At 43.4% G+C, this 18,650-nt stretch overlaps 2 protein-coding genes across 2 annotated transcripts in view; both read right to left on the bottom strand.

Moving 5' to 3' along the window:
* Positions 1-11,751, bottom strand: part of dnajb2 (DnaJ heat shock protein family (Hsp40) member B2) — a 13,225-nt gene extending 1,474 nt beyond the window's left edge. Inside the window, exons 1-10 of the mRNA XM_080535570.1 lie at positions 11,571-11,751; positions 10,415-10,503; positions 9,444-9,553; positions 9,295-9,348; positions 9,083-9,208; positions 6,767-6,889; positions 5,236-5,368; positions 5,055-5,125; positions 4,430-4,750; positions 553-621 (exon numbers count right to left, since the gene is read on the bottom strand). Coding sequence (XP_080391696.1) covers positions 593-621; positions 4,430-4,750; positions 5,055-5,125; positions 5,236-5,368; positions 6,767-6,889; positions 9,083-9,208; positions 9,295-9,348; positions 9,444-9,553; positions 10,415-10,479 — 1,032 coding nt within the window. The 5' untranslated portion in view covers positions 10,480-10,503; positions 11,571-11,751 and the 3' untranslated portion in view covers positions 553-592. The remainder of the gene's footprint in view (positions 1-552; positions 622-4,429; positions 4,751-5,054; positions 5,126-5,235; positions 5,369-6,766; positions 6,890-9,082; positions 9,209-9,294; positions 9,349-9,443; positions 9,554-10,414; positions 10,504-11,570) is intronic.
* Positions 11,752-14,408: 2,657 nt separating this feature from the next.
* LOC308162103 (tubulin alpha chain) lies at positions 14,409-16,073 on the bottom strand. Its single transcript, XM_080536205.1, has 3 exons — positions 15,878-16,073; positions 15,605-15,753; positions 14,409-15,517 (listed from the first exon to the last, which is right to left on the bottom strand). Exons 1-3 carry the CDS (start codon positions 16,056-16,058, stop codon positions 14,540-14,542), a joined length of 1,308 nt encoding a protein of 435 aa, XP_080392331.1. The 5' UTR covers positions 16,059-16,073; the 3' UTR covers positions 14,409-14,539.
* Between the last annotated feature and the right edge of the window lie 2,577 nt (positions 16,074-18,650).

Here is an 18,650-nt window from a genome sequence, read left to right as displayed (position 1 = left end):
GCCGGCCAAAAAGGTGCTCCCTACAACCATTTTTGGAACCCTTTTTTCTAAGAGTGTATGGACAGCAAAAGGCTTGAGATGTACAGTACAGTTACGGCTAAACTGTCATCTTAAAAACACAATCAAACCCAGGAGAACAACTGTTTCACTGCAGACCCACAGCAATTTCAAAATGTTTAGGTTAAGTAATCCTATTCAAATGAATGTTCAATGTTCTTCTTCTCTAGCCCTCAATTGGTAACCATGTCATTCTAGACTGGAGTCTAGAGTCTCGAAGCGGCTTTTAGAGGGGTAGACAAAGACTGTAGGGCAACACACAGGAAGGTGTGGGGTGATCTAGGAAAGGTATAGGTAGCAGGAATGTGATCTGGAAAACACTGGGGTGGGCAGATTTCAATGATTGTGGGTGGAAACTAAAGTCTCATTCCTTAAAGGTGGTCTAGGGTTGGCAAGAATGGGGTGGTCTGGGGTGGGTGGAGGTGATCTAAAGGGTGGGAGGGTGCCACAGTAGTGAAGGTGGAGCAGGCGCTGGAGGCTCAGACTGGGCTTTACCTCAGGAGGGGGCGGGGGGGAGGAGAGCAGCAGGGGCCAGTCAGCCAGTGAAGGCCTGGAAGTCTGAGTCTGAAACAGGAAGCAGGAAGAGTGAGACGGGTGAGGACACCACAGGAGAAGAAATCAACATGACATCATCAACTCAGGCTATGTCCACACCAATACGTTTTTTTGATAAACGTTTTTCGTATATAAAAATATGACCGTCCACACCAGCATGTTTAAAAGCAATATAAACGCTGTCATTGAGCATTCCACACCAGTAGTCGGCGATATAATTTTAACCTCATAGCCCCGCTGTTCAATCAGACGCCTCTGTCTCTCAATGTTCTCGATCATTAACTGTGCATTTATCTGTGAACAGGTTAAAAGTCCAGTTAACAGTGAAAGAACTAGAAGCACTTTGTACACATGCATTTTCCTCGCTTGTGTAGCCTCGAACACCTTGCCTGTTGTAAACAAAGTAGTTACTGGTGCCAGGATATGACGTTGGAGGGAACAGCAAACAGCTGCAGTGCGCATGATCATAGAAATCTACGCGCATGATGACGTGACGAATACAAAAAACTCTGTCTATCTCGTCCATACGTCAAAAATATACAGCGTTTTTTAAAATCTTCACTCTGGCAGGCGTTTTTAAAAATCTTCGTTTTCAGGGGGCAAAAATTTGTTTGCGTCTGGACGAACCCCCCAAAACGAATATAAAAATCCACGTTTATCAAAAAAACGTATAGGTGTGGACAGGGCCTCAAGCAGAAGGACAACAACAGATGAGCACTAGGAAAAGGACGACGCAACAGAAAGATGGCTGAAAAGAAAACAACATCATCGGCAAACAGCGACATGTCATTGGCGTGACTCAAGCGTTGATAATGACTAGGCTCCACAGACATCGTTAGCACGGAGGCTGGCCATACCTAGGACAACTGTGAATGCGAAAGGAGGAGGAGATGGGTGAACCTGCCAATAGAGGGGTGAGTAGAAGGAACAGAATGAATCACTACGGGAAAAAGAACTAGAACGAAAGCTTCCAGAGAATGACGTGCTGCAATTAAGGTGTAGGACAGTGCAACCATTCAATGGTAAGAAGCAATGCAACAGCTAATGTTAGCTACAGTTCCCCGATCACCATGTACTGATCACCAAATGAAGCCAGAAAAGCTAAAAAGAATATATATCAATATATACGGTTGTTTTTGTTGTTTTTTCTTCAATTTGAGAGAATTTCTGCCACATTGTTCCAAAAACCTCAAATAACCCGACTGTTCTTTTGGTTGAATTTTATTTTTGCTTCTTGCAATTGTTGACAAGTTGTAAAAGAAACAAGCAAGTAGTGTAGTACAGTGATGTAACATGTTGAAATGTCATCCTCTTTCCACTCTACATTCACATTAGATACACAATCACTCGAGAGGAGGGTCGATAGGGAACACTTGGGCGACATTGCTCTCGTTGTCTGACTTGACAAAAGTCTACATTGAATTTCAAAGCTTTCATTGACTTCAATCTCACTTGGAAAATAAACTCTTCATAAAACCATAATTTCACATTAGAAAACAAACAGTTGATGATGCTAACATTCTGGGTATCTGTGTCGGGCTAGGAAACACTTTGGGCTTTGTTCAACTGGTGATATCAGTCTTGTACACACAAATAAGGCCTTTTACTTTACTATTCCTCACAGGAATTCTATAATAGACTCCTATCTATGTTACTTTCCCTTTAGAACATTTGAAAACAATTAAAATGACAGTTATGTCAAGACAGAAGGCCATGGTGGTGGGTAGTGTGAGTTAGTTTTCATTTTATGACTTGGCACATTTAGAATGGCAAACACACAATCAATGCGTCATGCACACTCGCACTCACGTCACATTCACACTCGCACACACACAAACACACAGACACACACACACACACACACACAAACACACACGTATAAAGGCACAAATCAAGATGATCTTTCTGTATAACTTTGGTAATTATGTGCTATATTAATATTCAATCATAACACTATTAAAATAGATACTTTGTGATTGTAAAAAGGAAAATTGGCATCCTTGGCTGGACAATAAAGTCGCATTCCATTCTATATTGTAATATATTCTTTATATGCTGAAACTGTACCGTCCGATTGCATATCGTCCTTTTTCTAGAAAATGCTGTTAAGGCCTGCGTGTGTTTAATCTGACTATAACACTGTTAAGGCCTATGTTTAATCTGACTATAACACTGTTATGGCCTGTGTTTAATTTATCTATAATGCTGTTAAAGTCTGTGACTAATCTATTCCTAAGAGAAAAACAGAGAAACAGAAGTATGCTTTCACTGCAGCGATTCCATAACTGATTTTAGAAGCCTGTCAATGCTATAATGTAGCACTCTGACTTTAATGACTGGTAGTATAGATCGAATCGTGACATCAAGAAAGGCTTGAAACCCATAGAATATTCAATAAATATCCCATTTCGCTACGTACGAAAATGAAGCTCTCAATGGAGCCAAGCGGGAACAATATTATCTCAGGGTTCAGACAAAATTCCCTCAGCCTTGAGAAAAGATGGTCTATGTCTACAGGGGCGCATTCCATACGAGTGTTTGAAAAGGCTCCAAAATACACAAACCGGCAAGCAGACAAGACACACAGACAGGCAGAGTGTCTATGGAGGACAGACAGACACACAGACAGGCAGAGTGTCTATGGAGGCCTCCTCAGACAGCAGAGCTACCAGGACACACAGACAGGCAGACAGACACACAGACAGGCAGAGTGTCTATGGAGGCCTCCTCAGACAGCAGAGCTACCAGGACACACAGACAGGCAGACAGACACACAGACAGGCAGAGTGTCTATGGAGGCCTCCTCAGACAGCAGAGCTACCAGGACACACAGACAGGCAGACAGACACACAGACAGGCAGAGTGTCTATGGAGGCCTCCTCAGACAGGCAGAGCTACCAGGACACAACAAGCGGTAAAGAAAGACGGGGGGGGGTTAGACGGGATAGATCCTTGAAAGTCACACAAACATAAAGTTCTCCAAAATGTCAATGAGATTCTATGAACTCTCCAGCTCTCATCCCCCTTAGGGATAAGAGACTGATTTGGCACATTACACGATCATGTAATGCTCCTAATCCTAACCTTGAAAATACTGTCCTAAAAAGGGGAAAATGTGGATTAATGAGCTAGAGCTTGTTAGCCCCCATAAAAAAAACTAATGGGGTTAGCCATCTGCAAACGGACGAGGCAGCAGCGACCCAATAACACAACATGCCCTCTGACAAGCGTGGATGACAGCCAAGGTGCGGCACGAACCGCAAAACTGGCAGACACGGCGGGGAAAAAACTGGAGCAGGGTTATGTACCGTTATGTACCATTCCGACAAGGGTGTGGTTGAGACCACACACACGCATGCAGGGCTCGCACACACACACACGCACGCGCACACACACACACACACACACAATTAGCACACCACACACCCACACTTCTTTTTCTTTTTCACACTACCACTGGTCTTGGCATCGGGGTCTTCCCCGTCCTCCGGGAGGTGGTTGACAGTTTTAGCAGCAGCAGCAGCAGCCTCCGGTCCGTCCCCCCTTTCCCCCAGCAGACGGACCCCCTCCGGCCCCCCGTCCTTCGGCCGAGGAGAGGGCCTGCCGTGTGCCGTGGTGGCCCCCCGTGACCCCTCCTCCGTGGGTGCTCTGGGCTGCTCTGGGACCCCCCCCTCGCTCCCCCCCCCCTCCTCAAGCACACCTCCTCCACCACCACCCTCAACCTGATCTCCTCCTCCTCCTCCTCTTCCTCCTCCTCCTCCGCCTCCTTTCTGTTTCAAAAGCACACCACCACCCGCCAAACCCCCCACAGCCACACCTGAGATGACGTCCGCGGCGGTGGCCGAGGCGGCGGCCCTCTGCTGGGCCTCCATCTCAGACAGGCTGTAGGCCAGCGCCATCTGCAGGTCCTCGTCCTCCTCCTCCTCCTCCACGCCGGCCTGGGGGTAGTGGAAGTAGGGGGCGGAGCTGAAGGAGCGCCGGGTTGCGGACCTGGGCTGCGATGGCGGCGGCGGCTGCGGCTCGGCCACAGGCTGGTGAGTGCTGCTGGGCTGCTGGAGGTGTTGCCGTGGCGACGGCTGGCTGGGCACCTGCTCTCTCTTGCTGATCTCCAGAGCCAGGGCCATCTCGTCCTCCACACCTGGGAGAAACACGCACACACGCGCGCAGCGCACACACACGCACACGCACACACACGCACACACGCACACACACATACACATACACACGCACGCACGCATGCACGCACGCACGCACGCACACACAACAACACACACACACAAACAAACACACACGCGCGCATACACACACAAACACACACATACCACACACACCTCCTTCACATCTGAATGTACACACAGCTATAGGTTCTGAGAGGAAGAGCTGGGTAGTTGAACTGGCTAAGGGAGGAGAGAGAACAGTACAAAGCGGATGTCGTGTTTTACCATTGATTAGGATTGTCTTCAAGACGCCATCTTCCTCTATCTCTGTCCTCTCCTGGCCGTTCTCTTTGATCCTGTCAAGGAGAAGTACCACCCTCCATATCATATCATCACATTCAAGTGAGAAGTGCCACAACAAGATACCCTGAAGCTTCACGAGCCAATCAGAGGATAGTGAACTGACTTCTTAGTGGCGGTGCGTTTGCCGTTGACGACGCGCGTGGAGGTGGACACAGATTTGAAGTTGCCCATTCCTCCTCCCATGCTGTCCATCCCATCCATCCCCCCGATGGAGGACGAGAAGGAGGTGAAATCCACTACAGAAGATGAATGAAGACAGGCCACGTTTACTTCTAAGCAGTGAATACAAACAATATGTGACAGCTGCTAGTGAAAAGTGCAACCAGTAGGCATTTTTCTGTTTTTTACGTGTGCTTAAACTACAGATTGTAACTGAAGACGACATGAGTATTTGAATGTTGCTACCGCTGAAATCACAATCCTGAGAAAAAGCTGTTCTAAGATTTGGTTCTTTTTCACACCTTCACACAGCCAGGTAATGGGCGGTAACAATAGCTGGTTAACCCCACCCCAACCACTCCGCCTCTAGATTGACAGCTGTCAGCTATAAATATCTGTCAGTGTTAGTCACGTGTCACGTGTTATTACTGTGTTATTATGGTAATTTGAGTGTGTTTCTGTGTCATCATTGTGTTGTTGTTACAACACAATCACATATAAGTAGTGCTGTCCCCCCAAAAAATTTTATAATAATAATCAAGTTAATCATGATTAATCACAAGTTTAAAATACTAGCATTTACTTTTTGGTGTGATGTGAAATAAAGAAACGCATGAAAAACTGGTTAGAAGAATCAGAATCAATATTTTTTTTTTTCCTTATTATAACATCTCAGCTTAGTTTTGATGATTTCTAAATAAGATTAGAATCTCATCATTTGCCTGAGTGCCACAGGGAGTGCTTGGCTTTGCTCACAACGTCCATAATGAACTGCAGACTTAATTAGCAGACGACCACATAAAGAACAGTCACAAAGTAACGTCTGCTAAAAAGAGGATGTAAACAGCTTGCTGTAAATTGTTTGCAAAATAACATCTCACCCGAAGAGAATTACAGAGTTATCTCAGAGGAATCGAGTCTGACAAATGTCTTGCTTTCAGACAGTTTTTTTCTTCAAACCGATCACTGTTATTTTCTTTCTCAAATTGCTATCACAGAATGCAGTATACTTTTATACTTTAGCTCCTACATAAACTAAGAAGGACACAGCTTAAAGTATACGCATGCATGTCAGTAGAACTTTCAAGATCAAGATCAACCCTAGTCATAAGCTATGAAAGTCATGAACTGCTCAATGTAAACATTGACACACTGGAGAAAGTTGTCATTTTCAGAGACACACAACAATAGGCTACAAGTTAACAATGAAATGAAGACCCCCGATTTGAAAGTGTGAATCACCATTTCCATTCCGATAGCTTAAGACAAAGGGTTGCTAAGCGCTTGAACTGAGCTTTCTTGGTACGACAACACACCTGTTTACTTGACTCCACATCACTCACTCTAGCTTTAACGTCTTGTCCTTTGTCTGATTCGATGAATACACAAATAAACAGCTGTCTAGTAGTTGTCAATGATTCATCTAATCTCTACGGCGCTAGTTATTCTCCTGGCATTAACGTGGTCTACTTTACCTCCAGCTGAAGGGAAGGAGAAGAATCTGCTGGGGCCGAGTCTGGACGTGCCTGTGTGTCCATGGAAACTACTGTGCATCCCACTATGCATTCCGCCATGCATCCCTCCGAAGTTGAAGTCATCTGAAAGGCAGTGAGACCAGAAGGAGAGTGAGACACATAGAGCAGCAATATAAGGGAGTGTTTATATACAGAATCAGAATCAGAATTGCTTTTATTACACCAATGTACAGAGTAAAATTATTAGGTTCAGGTTCTGAGACATTGGCATTGCAGCAGATAATAAATAATAAGCAATAATAAAATAAAGCAGGATATAAAATCAACTAAATTAACAATCAACAATAGCAGCAATAGCAACAATAGTAGCAGAATACAAAATCAACAATAATAGAATAAAGTAAATGAGTAGGGTGATAATATAAACAAGTAGGATGAGGTAATAAGGTGATAAGGTGATGGTAGTTTATGGGCAGAGATCTGTGCCACTAGAAACTGAATTTGAATTACTGACATTTGAATTTGAATTGCTCAATTTGAATACTTTAATTTAAAAAAATGAATCACATAAGTTGAATTTGTATTGTTTAACTTGATTCAGTTTTTCAATTCAGTTATTCAAGTTAAACAATACAAATTCAAATGATGTGATTCAAATTCATTTTTTAAATTCAAATTGAGCAATTCAATGGGGGGGTTCGGGCAAAGTTCGGGAAATAACGCACAGTTGTCATGTGTTTATACAGCATGGATGTTACGTGCCTAATGCCTTTGATGCGCACACTTGCTACTTGCCGCTTTCATAATTTTATTTAGCCTATTCATAGTTTGCAGTCACGTGACTGGCGCAGAGCCCTGGCGGGCAAAACATAGTGGAAACTCCGTAGAACTGCAGCACCGACCTGTAATTTTCCCACCTGTTTCAAGCAATGATTATTTGGATCACCTCTCAAAAGAAGGAAAACAAAGATATGTGAACAAACTACAGCACCCGCCGCAGTATTTCAATCACTAAAAACAGCGAAGTCGCTGCCAGAGCTCCAGTTCAGTGATGTCTACATCTATCTTGTGGAGAATCCTTCCCCTCACACTGCCGCCAGGATGAAAGCGTACAAAAGTACAAACGGTCAATAATGCTATTGTTAACTAGCTAGCTAAAGGACAGACACAACCAACTCCAAGCTGGTAGCGTCCACAAAAACAAACCATGTCAGAACGATTATGCAAAGATAATGACTAAAAATAGAATAATTAGTCAAAGTCAAAGTCAGCTTTATTGTCAATCCAATATATGTACAGACATACCGAGGGCTGAAATTGTGTTTCCCTCTCATCCACGGTGCATTGCAAACAAAACCAATAAATAACAATATGATACGACAAGATTAAAAATAACTATATATACAAAAAATACTAGATAAAAGATTTGAAATGTGCGGTACAATGTACAGGGGTGGAATACAATATGAACAATGACCATAGTGCAATAGTGGTAATTGGCTCAGTATAATAGAGTAAAGGGACTCCCCAGGGACTGAGGCACGTCTAATAGCACAAATCCACAATATTCTCCTCTCTGGGTTTTCTTTTTCTGACGGAATTCTGTAGAAGCCCAACCCAGGGTCGTCTCCTCGTCGGTTAGTGCACCCGATTGCACAGCAACTATCCAGCATTTTGTCAAACAACTAATTACTTGGTAAAAACCTGATAAAATAGCTGGCAGGCAGCGGAAGAAAGATTTGTTTTGCCCGCCAGGTGGGCGTTCCCATTATGCCGTGACAACACGTGCAAACTATGAATATAGCACAAGTCATGCATTGAATGTAACCTCAAGTGCTGAACAGTATTAAGTAAACCACAATATATTTGCTAAAGCTTAGGGGCGACCGTGCCCTTTTGCAGCCATAGACTGTCACTGCCTGGTAATAGCAAGGTAGGCAAATGACAGTATCCCGTTTAAAGCTTTTCTCCGCTGGAAATAATTTCCAATCAAATCAAAATGTTCCGACTTTTCTTTTGAAACACAGAACTATGGAAATACGAATCACAACACAAACTCGCTAGTCAAGCCAAAATGCTGCAATGAAATGGATTGGGTGAGTAATCCCCACTGCTACATAGTTAACTATAACACTACTTTACATTGTTAGCACGCTCACAAAACAAGCTGTGTTAGTTGACTAGCAAATACTATTGATTTTCAACAACCCGGAAATGTATTCAACTTTTTTGAAAGAAAAGTCTGGTCATTGCATCGGATCCCAACATGAGGACCAGATGATCAGACTGTGTCACATATGATATCGGCAGACTCACCGAAGAAAGTGGCGAAAGGATCCTGCCCCCCGAAGAACTCCTGAAACACCTCCTCTGGACTGCGGAATGTGAAGGTGAACCCTGGGTAATCTGCTGGACCTGGAGAGCTACTGCTGGAGCCTGAGCCTGGTCATAAATGAATGAATGAACAAGATTGAATAACACTGTTACACATTGGCAATTGCTTTAACTGTTAACTGATATTCCGTCACCTGTGTTTGGCATTCGTTCTTTGCCGTAAGTATTGTACGCCTCCCTCTTGCTTTCTGAGAGAAACATAAGACATAACATAGCATTAAACCCAGCACAGAGAAGAGACCCTCAACAAACGGGTGGTTTTAAAAACAAAATGGTTTCTTACTGTCTGACAGAACTTCATAGGCTTCGGCGACCTGCTTAAATTTACTCTCTGCCTCCTCCTTGTTGTCTGGGTTCTTGTCTGGGTGCCATCGCAGGGCCTGCTTCCTGTAGCTGTAGACACACACACACACACACACACACACACACACACAGTTAGACACAGATCATATTTAATAACAAGGGAAACAAGGAAAGGAAGGTAAAGTTGTAGTCTACTTTTGGCCTTAGGTGGCAGCCTGCTGCACTTTATTGCAGATATGACCTGACAAGAGAATAAAGTCCAAGAAGATTTATTAGTTTACTTTGATCCCTATTTAGTCAACTCCTGTAGTCCTTTCTATACAACTGTGAAAAATACCAGTGAATTTCCCCTAGCATTTTATTTTTTGAGGGGGGAATAGCTTTGCAATAACTTGTCTTGGCTGTACTAATTGCAGATTACAGATTATGTACATATTTAGCAATTTTGTACTGCACTCCTGAAGGTGTGGGTATTGTACCCATTGACCCATTAGTATGGGTTATTACGAATAAATTACAAACACCTAAACATTGGAAACCACTGTATCATATGACACAAAATGTTTTACAACTAGAGTCCACAAAGTCAGGTTATTGTCAGAAGTGTGGTGAAGACTGTTCAGGTCTCTCTTAAAAATAAGATTAAATCTCTAACCTGGATAGTTCTTTTATTTTATTTTAAAAAACCAATCAAATAAACATGAGGGCACCCACAGAGTCAGACAATTGATTTGAAAGAGGAAACTCAATGCCACCCCTGGAGAGAGACACATTAATGGTCCTTAAGCTAACACTGCTGAGTCATGAATGTTTCAGAGACGTGTGTCCGGTAACTCTATCAGTGTAGTGAGCTATCAATAGCCCATCCTGATAAACTACATCTCTCCTCATCTAAAGGAAAGCTATGCAGAAACAGAGTAGTCACTGTCATTGAAGGAGTCTTCAACTTACGCCTTTTTGATATCCTCCTGAGTGGAGTTTCGTGACACTCCCAGAATGTCATAGTAATCCACCATGTCTTCCCCTCACCTTCACTGCAACTGTTGACAACACACAAACTGAAAGTAAAACAAACTTCTAAAGTACCTTGGTATAGCTTGGTGTAAAATCTCATCTAACCTCTTACCCTATTTTGAGGCATAGCCTACTGAGTGAGTTGGCATTTTGGTACATACATACATGTTGGTTACATTATGGTTGTCTTTCTAATAGTTTTAGTCTGTGTGTGCACATTATAGGCTTTCATCAATGCAGTTATGAAGCTTTAATAACAGTGTAGCCACATACAAGCGACTTTTTTGTTAAGGACCAAAACGACTATGGTCATTTTCCACCGATGAGTTATTGATTTATGTCTGGAAATGTTATTATTAGGATTTTAGAACTAATGTATGAATTAATTACTGGAGGTAGTTAAACTACTTAGAAACCATTTATATGGCAACCATAATGTATGGGATATTATCTCTTATTGGGAAGTCTTAATATAGGCAGCATCCTAAGCACATGTCAGTGTAATTAATAAGTCTAAAACCTAGACAAGGGGGATTCCAGACTAAACTAAACTATTCCCCCTGAGGCTGAACATGCGCCTTCAGCTCCCTGGAAGCCGGACACAATATGATGTTATTTCCAGCTCGCTCCCTGGAGATATGACACCTCTGACAGCTGCGACCAAAACACACACACACACACGCACACACACACCCACACACACACACACACACACACACGCGCACACACACACACACACACACACACACACACACACACACACACACACACACACACACACACACACACACACACACACACACACACACACACACACACACACACACACACACACCCATGCGGCTGCTGGAGGGTGGGAGAACGGGTTTACACATTTGAGTGGCTCAAAAACAATGTTTCAATTTCAAGACGTGGGGAATCAGACGGTGACTAAATGTTGCCTAATATGGTAAGCGCGCTATGTGTCGGCCGTGGGGTTGTTTTAAATGCGGGTTAATGCTTTTACACCGAACAGTTCATGAAGCATTTCACGTCGCGCCATACGATTACAATGGATAATAATTGTATGCTTATGATAATGAATGTACTATACCTTCTGAGTTGTATCCGCGGGTAGTTTGGGTGTCTCTCTTCGCTCCCCCTTTAAGAATGGGAATTAACTAGACCTTCCGTGACGCGCGTCGTGACAGTCGCTCAATAGAGGGGGGGGTCCAAGTCCAATGGATTTAGAAACGTCTACACCACCACGAAACCATATCATTCCTCCTTATTCGATGCCCTTATTCCTCGGTGGCCTGGCCGAACCATAACTTGACAGCCCCCCGCCTCTACTGGCTGTGTACCCCCCTCCTCCTGCTGGCGCAGCTACGTCACGATCAGCTGAGGCCCCCGCCGAGAGAGGACAAACACAGAAGGTCCAGAACATGCCAGTGTTCGGAAACGTCATCCCTGCCTGTTGCATTGTGATCAAACAAGCCAACAAATGAACTTTGATACCAAATGTACCCATGTAAATACAGGCAGTGAATCACAGGCAGGATAAGGTATTATTGTATAATAATCAATTATGTATACTGTTTCAGTTTAAAGGGTAAATGTATAGCACATAACACATGACCTTACCAATTAATAAACTAGCCAATTCCTAATGGCTGCAGAGAAACAGAAACAAAACGTTTCCAGAACAGTTTCATTGGCGAGTGTCATTTGCCATTTGACCTTTTGCTGCCATCTAGTGGCAGAACCCTGCTGTAGACTCCCTCTCCGAGCCTTGAAACATGACATACGAACACGTGTTTCAACATTACTTAATATTAAAAAGATGTTCATGGCTACTACGACCTCATAGTGTTTGTGTGTCTCACTTCTCATATTCCGAAAGAAAAATATACAATATACAATAAACAATATACAATATGGCAAAATATATACAACAATATCTTAATGTGACAAGCTGCAATTCCCTTTAAATGTATGTATATATGTTTTGCATTGTTCAGATAAAAAATTGTGAGGCTGCTGTTGGAACCTCGAACACTGAAATGGTTTTATGAGTGGATATTGAAGGAACATATGTGTGGACAGGTCAAATAAAGACAAATATGTTGCAATTCGAATACTATTATTTATGGGACATGCTATAGTATGCCGCATGTGGCTCTTTGCCTGTCTGTGTGCGGCTCTTTAATCCATTCATTAAAAGTGCGTGGCTCACTCTCTGTGTCTCGATAGACATTGTTTTGGTATGGCAATATATGGCACTCGCCATACCTGGATTCAAAAATAAAAAAATCCCCAGAAAATTTAATCTGAATCACGTTGTGTCATTTTGGTGATTTTATTCACTCCACACAACGGTAACTCAAAATCCTCCCGGCTCCATCTCACCCCACTAGCCAAGCGCTGTAGTGGAGCGCAGGGTTGCCAGACGGGATTTGACCATTTCCAGCCCAACCAGTCTAAAAGCTGCCAAATCCACCCATCCAGTGTGACCAAAAGTAGCCCAATCTGGCAACACTGGTGGAGCGGGACATCGGTTCCTCAGTAAACAAGCCACAAGTAACGTTAATGTTAAAACCTTGTCCATGATTCTCGTTCATTCAGGTGGGTTAAACAAACTGTATAAACGCCATAATACTGTTGGTGCAAATGTAATATATTAATGAACAAGTTCATGTCATGTTCTGTCAAACATGTTGAAAAAACGGACTTAAAAAACGGACTTAACGTCACCCGCGATTGTGAAGCTAACTCTAACAAGCTAGTTAGCGAACATTAAAGATTACAACAGCTAGTTTACATATGTCAACAATGTCTCTATTCTCAATAATTTCAGTAATAATTGTACCAAATTGGGGCCAGTAAAACGAACTTGTGTGTAAGTTATATGTGTGTGCAAGCATGTTTTGATATTGTCAATCGTCTCACTTTTAATAGGTGAGCTGGTAACACAAATATGCCAGGGGAAAAAAGGAAAATGGACATAAAGACCTTTTTTGGCCAAAGGGCAGCAGAGACACGTACAGGGACACAGGTGAGGTCTTACAATACTAGTGTTTTAACAGTGCAGTTAATTTAGAGTTGAGAATAGCTAAATCTGTAATGTTTTGTTTCTAAGGAGATTGAACCAGTCTGCCACTAGGAAAGATGTAGATTACCACCTACATACTGTAGTTGTCTCCTTTATTCATTACCTTAAAGTCATATAAGTCAATTGTATAGAAACAACTCACCAAAATTGACTATTGCACAACTGATTTGGCTAAAAAAAATCCACCAAAACCCCCCCCCACTCAGACCTTGCCATACCTTGGCCTTTGCTGAAATGACAACACTGGTCTCATAGCCTATTGGAAATGTATTGCGTGTGTGTGTGTGTGTGTGTGTGTGTGTGTGTGTGTGTGTGTGTGTGTGAGAGTGAGAGCTTTTGTGAGCCCGCATGATGTGGCTCTTTCTGGTACCCCAACCATTTTTTTGGGCTCTTTAGTCTCCGACTGGTTGGCCACCCCTGTGCTATACCAAGAGAACAAAATGAGTTTGTGAATCATTTATTCAATCTACATATTTCCCTGTGGTAAAATCTTCTGTTCACACTTTTCTCATCAATGCCAGGAAATGGGAAATAACAAACCATCTTCTCTGTGTATCTCAAAAGGCTTAGAATTTACTCAAAAGTGCTTAATTTACCCTTTTTCCTTGAAGATGTAGTGGTGGTTTCCCAGAAACAGATTAAGCCTAGTCCTGGACTAAATCACACTTTGAATGGAAAAGCTTATTTTTTCTTCTTTTTTCTTATGTATAGTCTAGGGTTAGGTTTAATCTGTGTATGGGAAACCAGACAGTTTTCTCCAAACTCTATCATAGACTGATAAAAGGACCACACATTCTGGAGGTTTATGCAATATTTATTGAGAATATTGAGTCATCATGACTTCATGTAGCAGTTAGATCATTAACATAGCATTGAGAATGTATTACCGTCATGTAAAGTGTCGGTCTCCAACAGTGTTGGAATGTAACGTGGCCAAGCCTTTGACTTCAACCTGTATGTTATTTGGACCATCAATACTCCTCTCCTTCCTCATCCTCTTCTCCCACACTATCTGTGCCCACCTCTTCATAATCCTTCTCCAGGGCGGCCATGTCTTCCCTGGCCTCAGAGAACTCTCCCTCCTCCATGCCCTCACCCACATACCAGTGCACGAAGGCCCGCTTGGCGTACATCAGGTCAAACTTGTGGTCCAGACGGGCCCAGGCCTCAGCGATGGCGGTGGTGTTGCTCAGCATGCACACGGCCCTCTGGACCTTGGCCAAGTCTCCTCCAGGTACCGCCGTAGGGGGCTGGTAGTTGATCCCCACCTTGAAGCCAGTAGGACACCAGTCCACAAACTGGATGCTCCTCTTGGTTTTGATGGCAGCAATGGCAGAGTTGACATCTTTGGGCACCACATCTCCACGGTAGAGCAAGCAACATGCCATGTATTTGCCGTGACGAGGGTCACACTTCACCATCTGATTGGCTGGTTCAAAGCAGGCGTTGGTGATGTCAGCCACTGACAGCTGCTCATGGTAGGCTTTCTCAGCAGAGATGACTGGGGCATAGGTGGCCAGAGGGAAGTGGATACGGGGATAGGGCACCAAGTTGGTCTGGAACTCGGTCAGATCGACATTGAGAGCTCCATCGAAGCGCAGAGAGGCTGTGATAGAGGAAACAATCTGACCTATGAGCCTGTTGAGGTTAGTGTAGGAGGGACGCTCAATGTCAAGATTTCTGCGACAGATGTCATAGATGGCCTCATTGTCCACCATGAAGGCACAGTCAGAGTGCTCCAGGGTGGTGTGGGTGGTCAGGATGGAGTTGTAGGGCTCCACCACAGCTGTGGACACTTGAGGAGCTGGATAAACAGCGAACTCCAGTTTGGACTTCTTTCCGTAGTCGACAGAGAGACGTTCCATCAGCAGAGAGGTGAACCCAGAGCCAGTGCCCCCTCCAAAGCTGTGGAAGATGAGGAACCCTTGGAGACCAGTGCACTGGTCAGCCTAAAAAAACACAAAAACTGTTTTTGGTTCATTCTGATATTACACTCTGCTTTCATATTTGGAAAAACCTATCAAATGCTACCTCACCAGTTTGCGTGTCCTGTCCAACACCAGGTCGATGATCTCCTTTCCGATAGTGTAGTGCCCACGGGCGTAGTTATTGGCAGCATCCTCCTTGCCAGTGATGAGCTGCTCGGGGTGGAACAACTGGCGGTAGATACCTGTACGCACCTCATCTGAAAGACAAAGGCAGAAACATCAGCCAGTGATAAACCAGGACATTAAAGGAATACGTCTTACCGTCACACCTTATAAATGAACCATAATCATACAGATCAGAAGTTATGAGTCTCTGCTCACCTATGACTGTTGGTTCCAGGTCAACAAAGATGGCTCTTGGGACGTGTTTCCCTGCTCCTGTCTCACTGAAGAAGGTGTTAAAGGAGTCGTCTCCTCCTCCACAGGTTTTGTCACTGGGCATCTGTCCATCCGGCTGGATCCCGTGTTCCAGACAATACAGCTCCCAGCAGGCATTGCCCATCTGGACCCCGGCTTGGCCGACATGCATAGAAATACACTCACGCTGGGGAAAAGAGGGATAAATGGTAAAGGAGACCATTGTGGAAACTTAAGTCGCATGATACAAATGTATACATTCGAGACAAAAAGGTTTATAGAGTATGAAATGGATGGGATTGATGACATTTTATCTAAGTGAGTAAAAGTCACGTTACACTTAGAAGTGTGAATGAGTAAATAACTAGTAGGAACCGTTTGTGTACAATGAAACATTTTGCTTTCACTGTACTTATATTGTATATTATAATGTACTTAATTATATATCTGGACATGACTTCCATGGGCACAACTGTAAGGTCTGTGTCAGAAATTTGATTAGCAAATACAAGAGGGATATGGTCACCCATTTAGTCAAATGACAAGCCTAGTAAGCTAACCACCATCTGTACTACATGAGCTTCTGCTACTAAAGCTACTGTAGTCGGAATGAAAGGCAGCTTTGTAAATCATCTCTCTGTGACTCTGTATTTACAAGAGCAGTGGAACTAGATATGTGTGTCGCAGAGGATAAAGGCCCTGCCTTTCAAGGGAGAGGCTGCTGCCTCTCTCTCCGCCTCCCCCTCCTCCTCTTTCCTCTTTTCTCTCTCCTCCCACCACCCCTGTCTGGTCCAGCTCCACACCCAGTGCAGTGTAACAGGGAGGGATATCTCTCACACATACCCTAACAGCTGCAGCAAAATGGCTACCATCCCAGAGACTGCTCCTCTCTGAGCTATTGTGCCCTCATCTACCACAATCCTCCTCACTGATCAGTCAAATCATCCTCATTCTTCACTGCAAACCTGACAAAGGATCTCTTCATATGACCTTGTTAGTGAGACGGTCACTGTCAGAACAACGGTTAGTTGAACATGTCAGACAATGACAAAGTGAGAAGAAGAAAAGAGCCATCTGACTCAGGATTTGAGGCTAGTGATGATTGTCAGTAATAGTGAACATTTGTTCTATATAAATATATATATATATTGTATTATATATTTATATCAATCTAAATGGCCATACAGCACACTAATCCCTGATCCATAGAACCTATACAATTAGAGAGACAAAGGAAATACAAATCTTATTGTTTTAATGCATAAGTAAAATGAGTAAGACAGCTAGCCTTTGTAATACAAGGAGTAATTTAAGAGACTGCTTTTGATTTTCTTCCTTTTGAAACAAACACAATGAGAGATAGAGATTTTAAACTACGTCAGCACTCACCATTTTGTCTGTTAATTCTTCAGGCTGACGTTGAGGATTCAGAGAGAAAGCAGAACTGCAGAGGAGGGGAAGGGGTGGGGTTTATATAGAGAGGGGAGGCAGAGGAGGGGGAGGGGTGGGGTTTTAAGGGAGAGGGGAGGGAGAGGAGAGAAAGGGGTGGGGTTTTAAGGGAGAGGGGAGGCAGAGGAGAGGAAGGGGTGGGGTTTTAAGGGAGAGGGGAGGCAGAGGGGGAGACAGGAAGCTGCTGCTGGATGACTCGTTGGCGGGAGAGAAGAAAAGTGGGAAGTCCTTCTGAAGAGAGGCTTATTATTCAAAAAAAGATGTGTCTGTGTGTTTCCTGTGTGATCCATCTTCCTCCACTGGTTTAGCTGCATAGAATGTGTAGTATATTTTTACTTGAACTTTTAATTTTTTACTTGAATTTTTACACACACATATACGTACATGAATTGTATAATATGGGCCTGTATTATTTGTCTTTTAACTTGCTTTTGGCTCTGTAAGATACTCCTGACAATGGGGGTTTTATGACACCTTGTAAACACATCCTTTGTCTCAAGGGCCATATGTTTTTGCCTCAGGAAGTGCTGTCCATATATGGGCATTGTTAGAATGACTTCCTGTGAATCTGATTTGAACTTTAACCTGGAATGACTTTTCGGCCAGGGTGACATCATATTGGGGTCTCCTACTCTTCACACCTCAAGCATCTATACAGTGAAGGTGATAGGCCATTGTTTGTGACTGTATTTCCATACTATTGTTTATAAATAAGGGTGTGGGCCTGAGGGGCCCTCTCTCTTCTCTCCTCTCTCATTTTGATCACACAGCTCTCTCTCTCTCTCTCTCTCTGTCTCTCTCTGTGTCTCTCTCTCTCTCTCTCTGTGTCTCTCTCTGTGTCTCTCTCTCTCTCTCTCTCTCTCTCTCTCTCTCTCTCTCTCTCTCTCTCTCTCTCTCTCTCTCTCTCAGACCAGAATCCAGCTCAACATTGTTGTACTTTAATAGATCAGCTGTGATAGTCTCACACAGCACACTGTTAGCTTCCCGTAACAGGTCTGGTGCTTTGTGAGGTGTGAATAATGCACCTACTCTATGCTCATTCATGTTCAGCACCTCATGTGCATTTGTAGTTAATTTCCCCTGTTGGTTATGAATCAAAGAATCAAATCTGAGTTTAAGAATATGTATTAACACTGCTGTACTTCTCCCTTTTTGAGCAACTTCCCAGTTAGATAATAATAAACTAGATACATCTTAGTGTTTTCCTACACTGGTGTTTATCTGTGGAACAGTCTTCTCATGCACATTAAGCAGAGCCAGAGTATGAATGTATCTAAAAAGCAGTTAA

Source organism: Nansenia antarctica (assembly GCF_963989245.1).
Source record: "Nansenia antarctica genome assembly, chromosome: 7".
In the NCBI taxonomy this organism is placed as follows: domain Eukaryota; kingdom Metazoa; phylum Chordata; class Actinopteri; order Argentiniformes; family Microstomatidae; genus Nansenia; species Nansenia antarctica.
The sequence above is the reverse complement of the archived record's forward strand: the minus strand, read 5'-3'. Positions and strand labels throughout refer to the sequence as shown.

Excerpts from the sequence above, each read along its gene's own strand:
- LOC308162103 (XM_080536205.1), bottom strand. The coding sequence starts at position 16,058 with ATGGGCAATGCCTGCTGGGAGCTGTATTGTCTGGAACACGGGATCCAG. Across the intron at positions 15,754-15,877 it reads CCTGGAACCAACAGTCATAG|ATGAGGTGCGTACAGGTATC; the intron begins GTGAGCAGAGAC and ends TTTGTCTTTCAG. Across the intron at positions 15,518-15,604 it reads TGGACAGGACACGCAAACTG|GCTGACCAGTGCACTGGTCT; the intron begins GTGAGGTAGCAT and ends GTGTTTTTTTAG.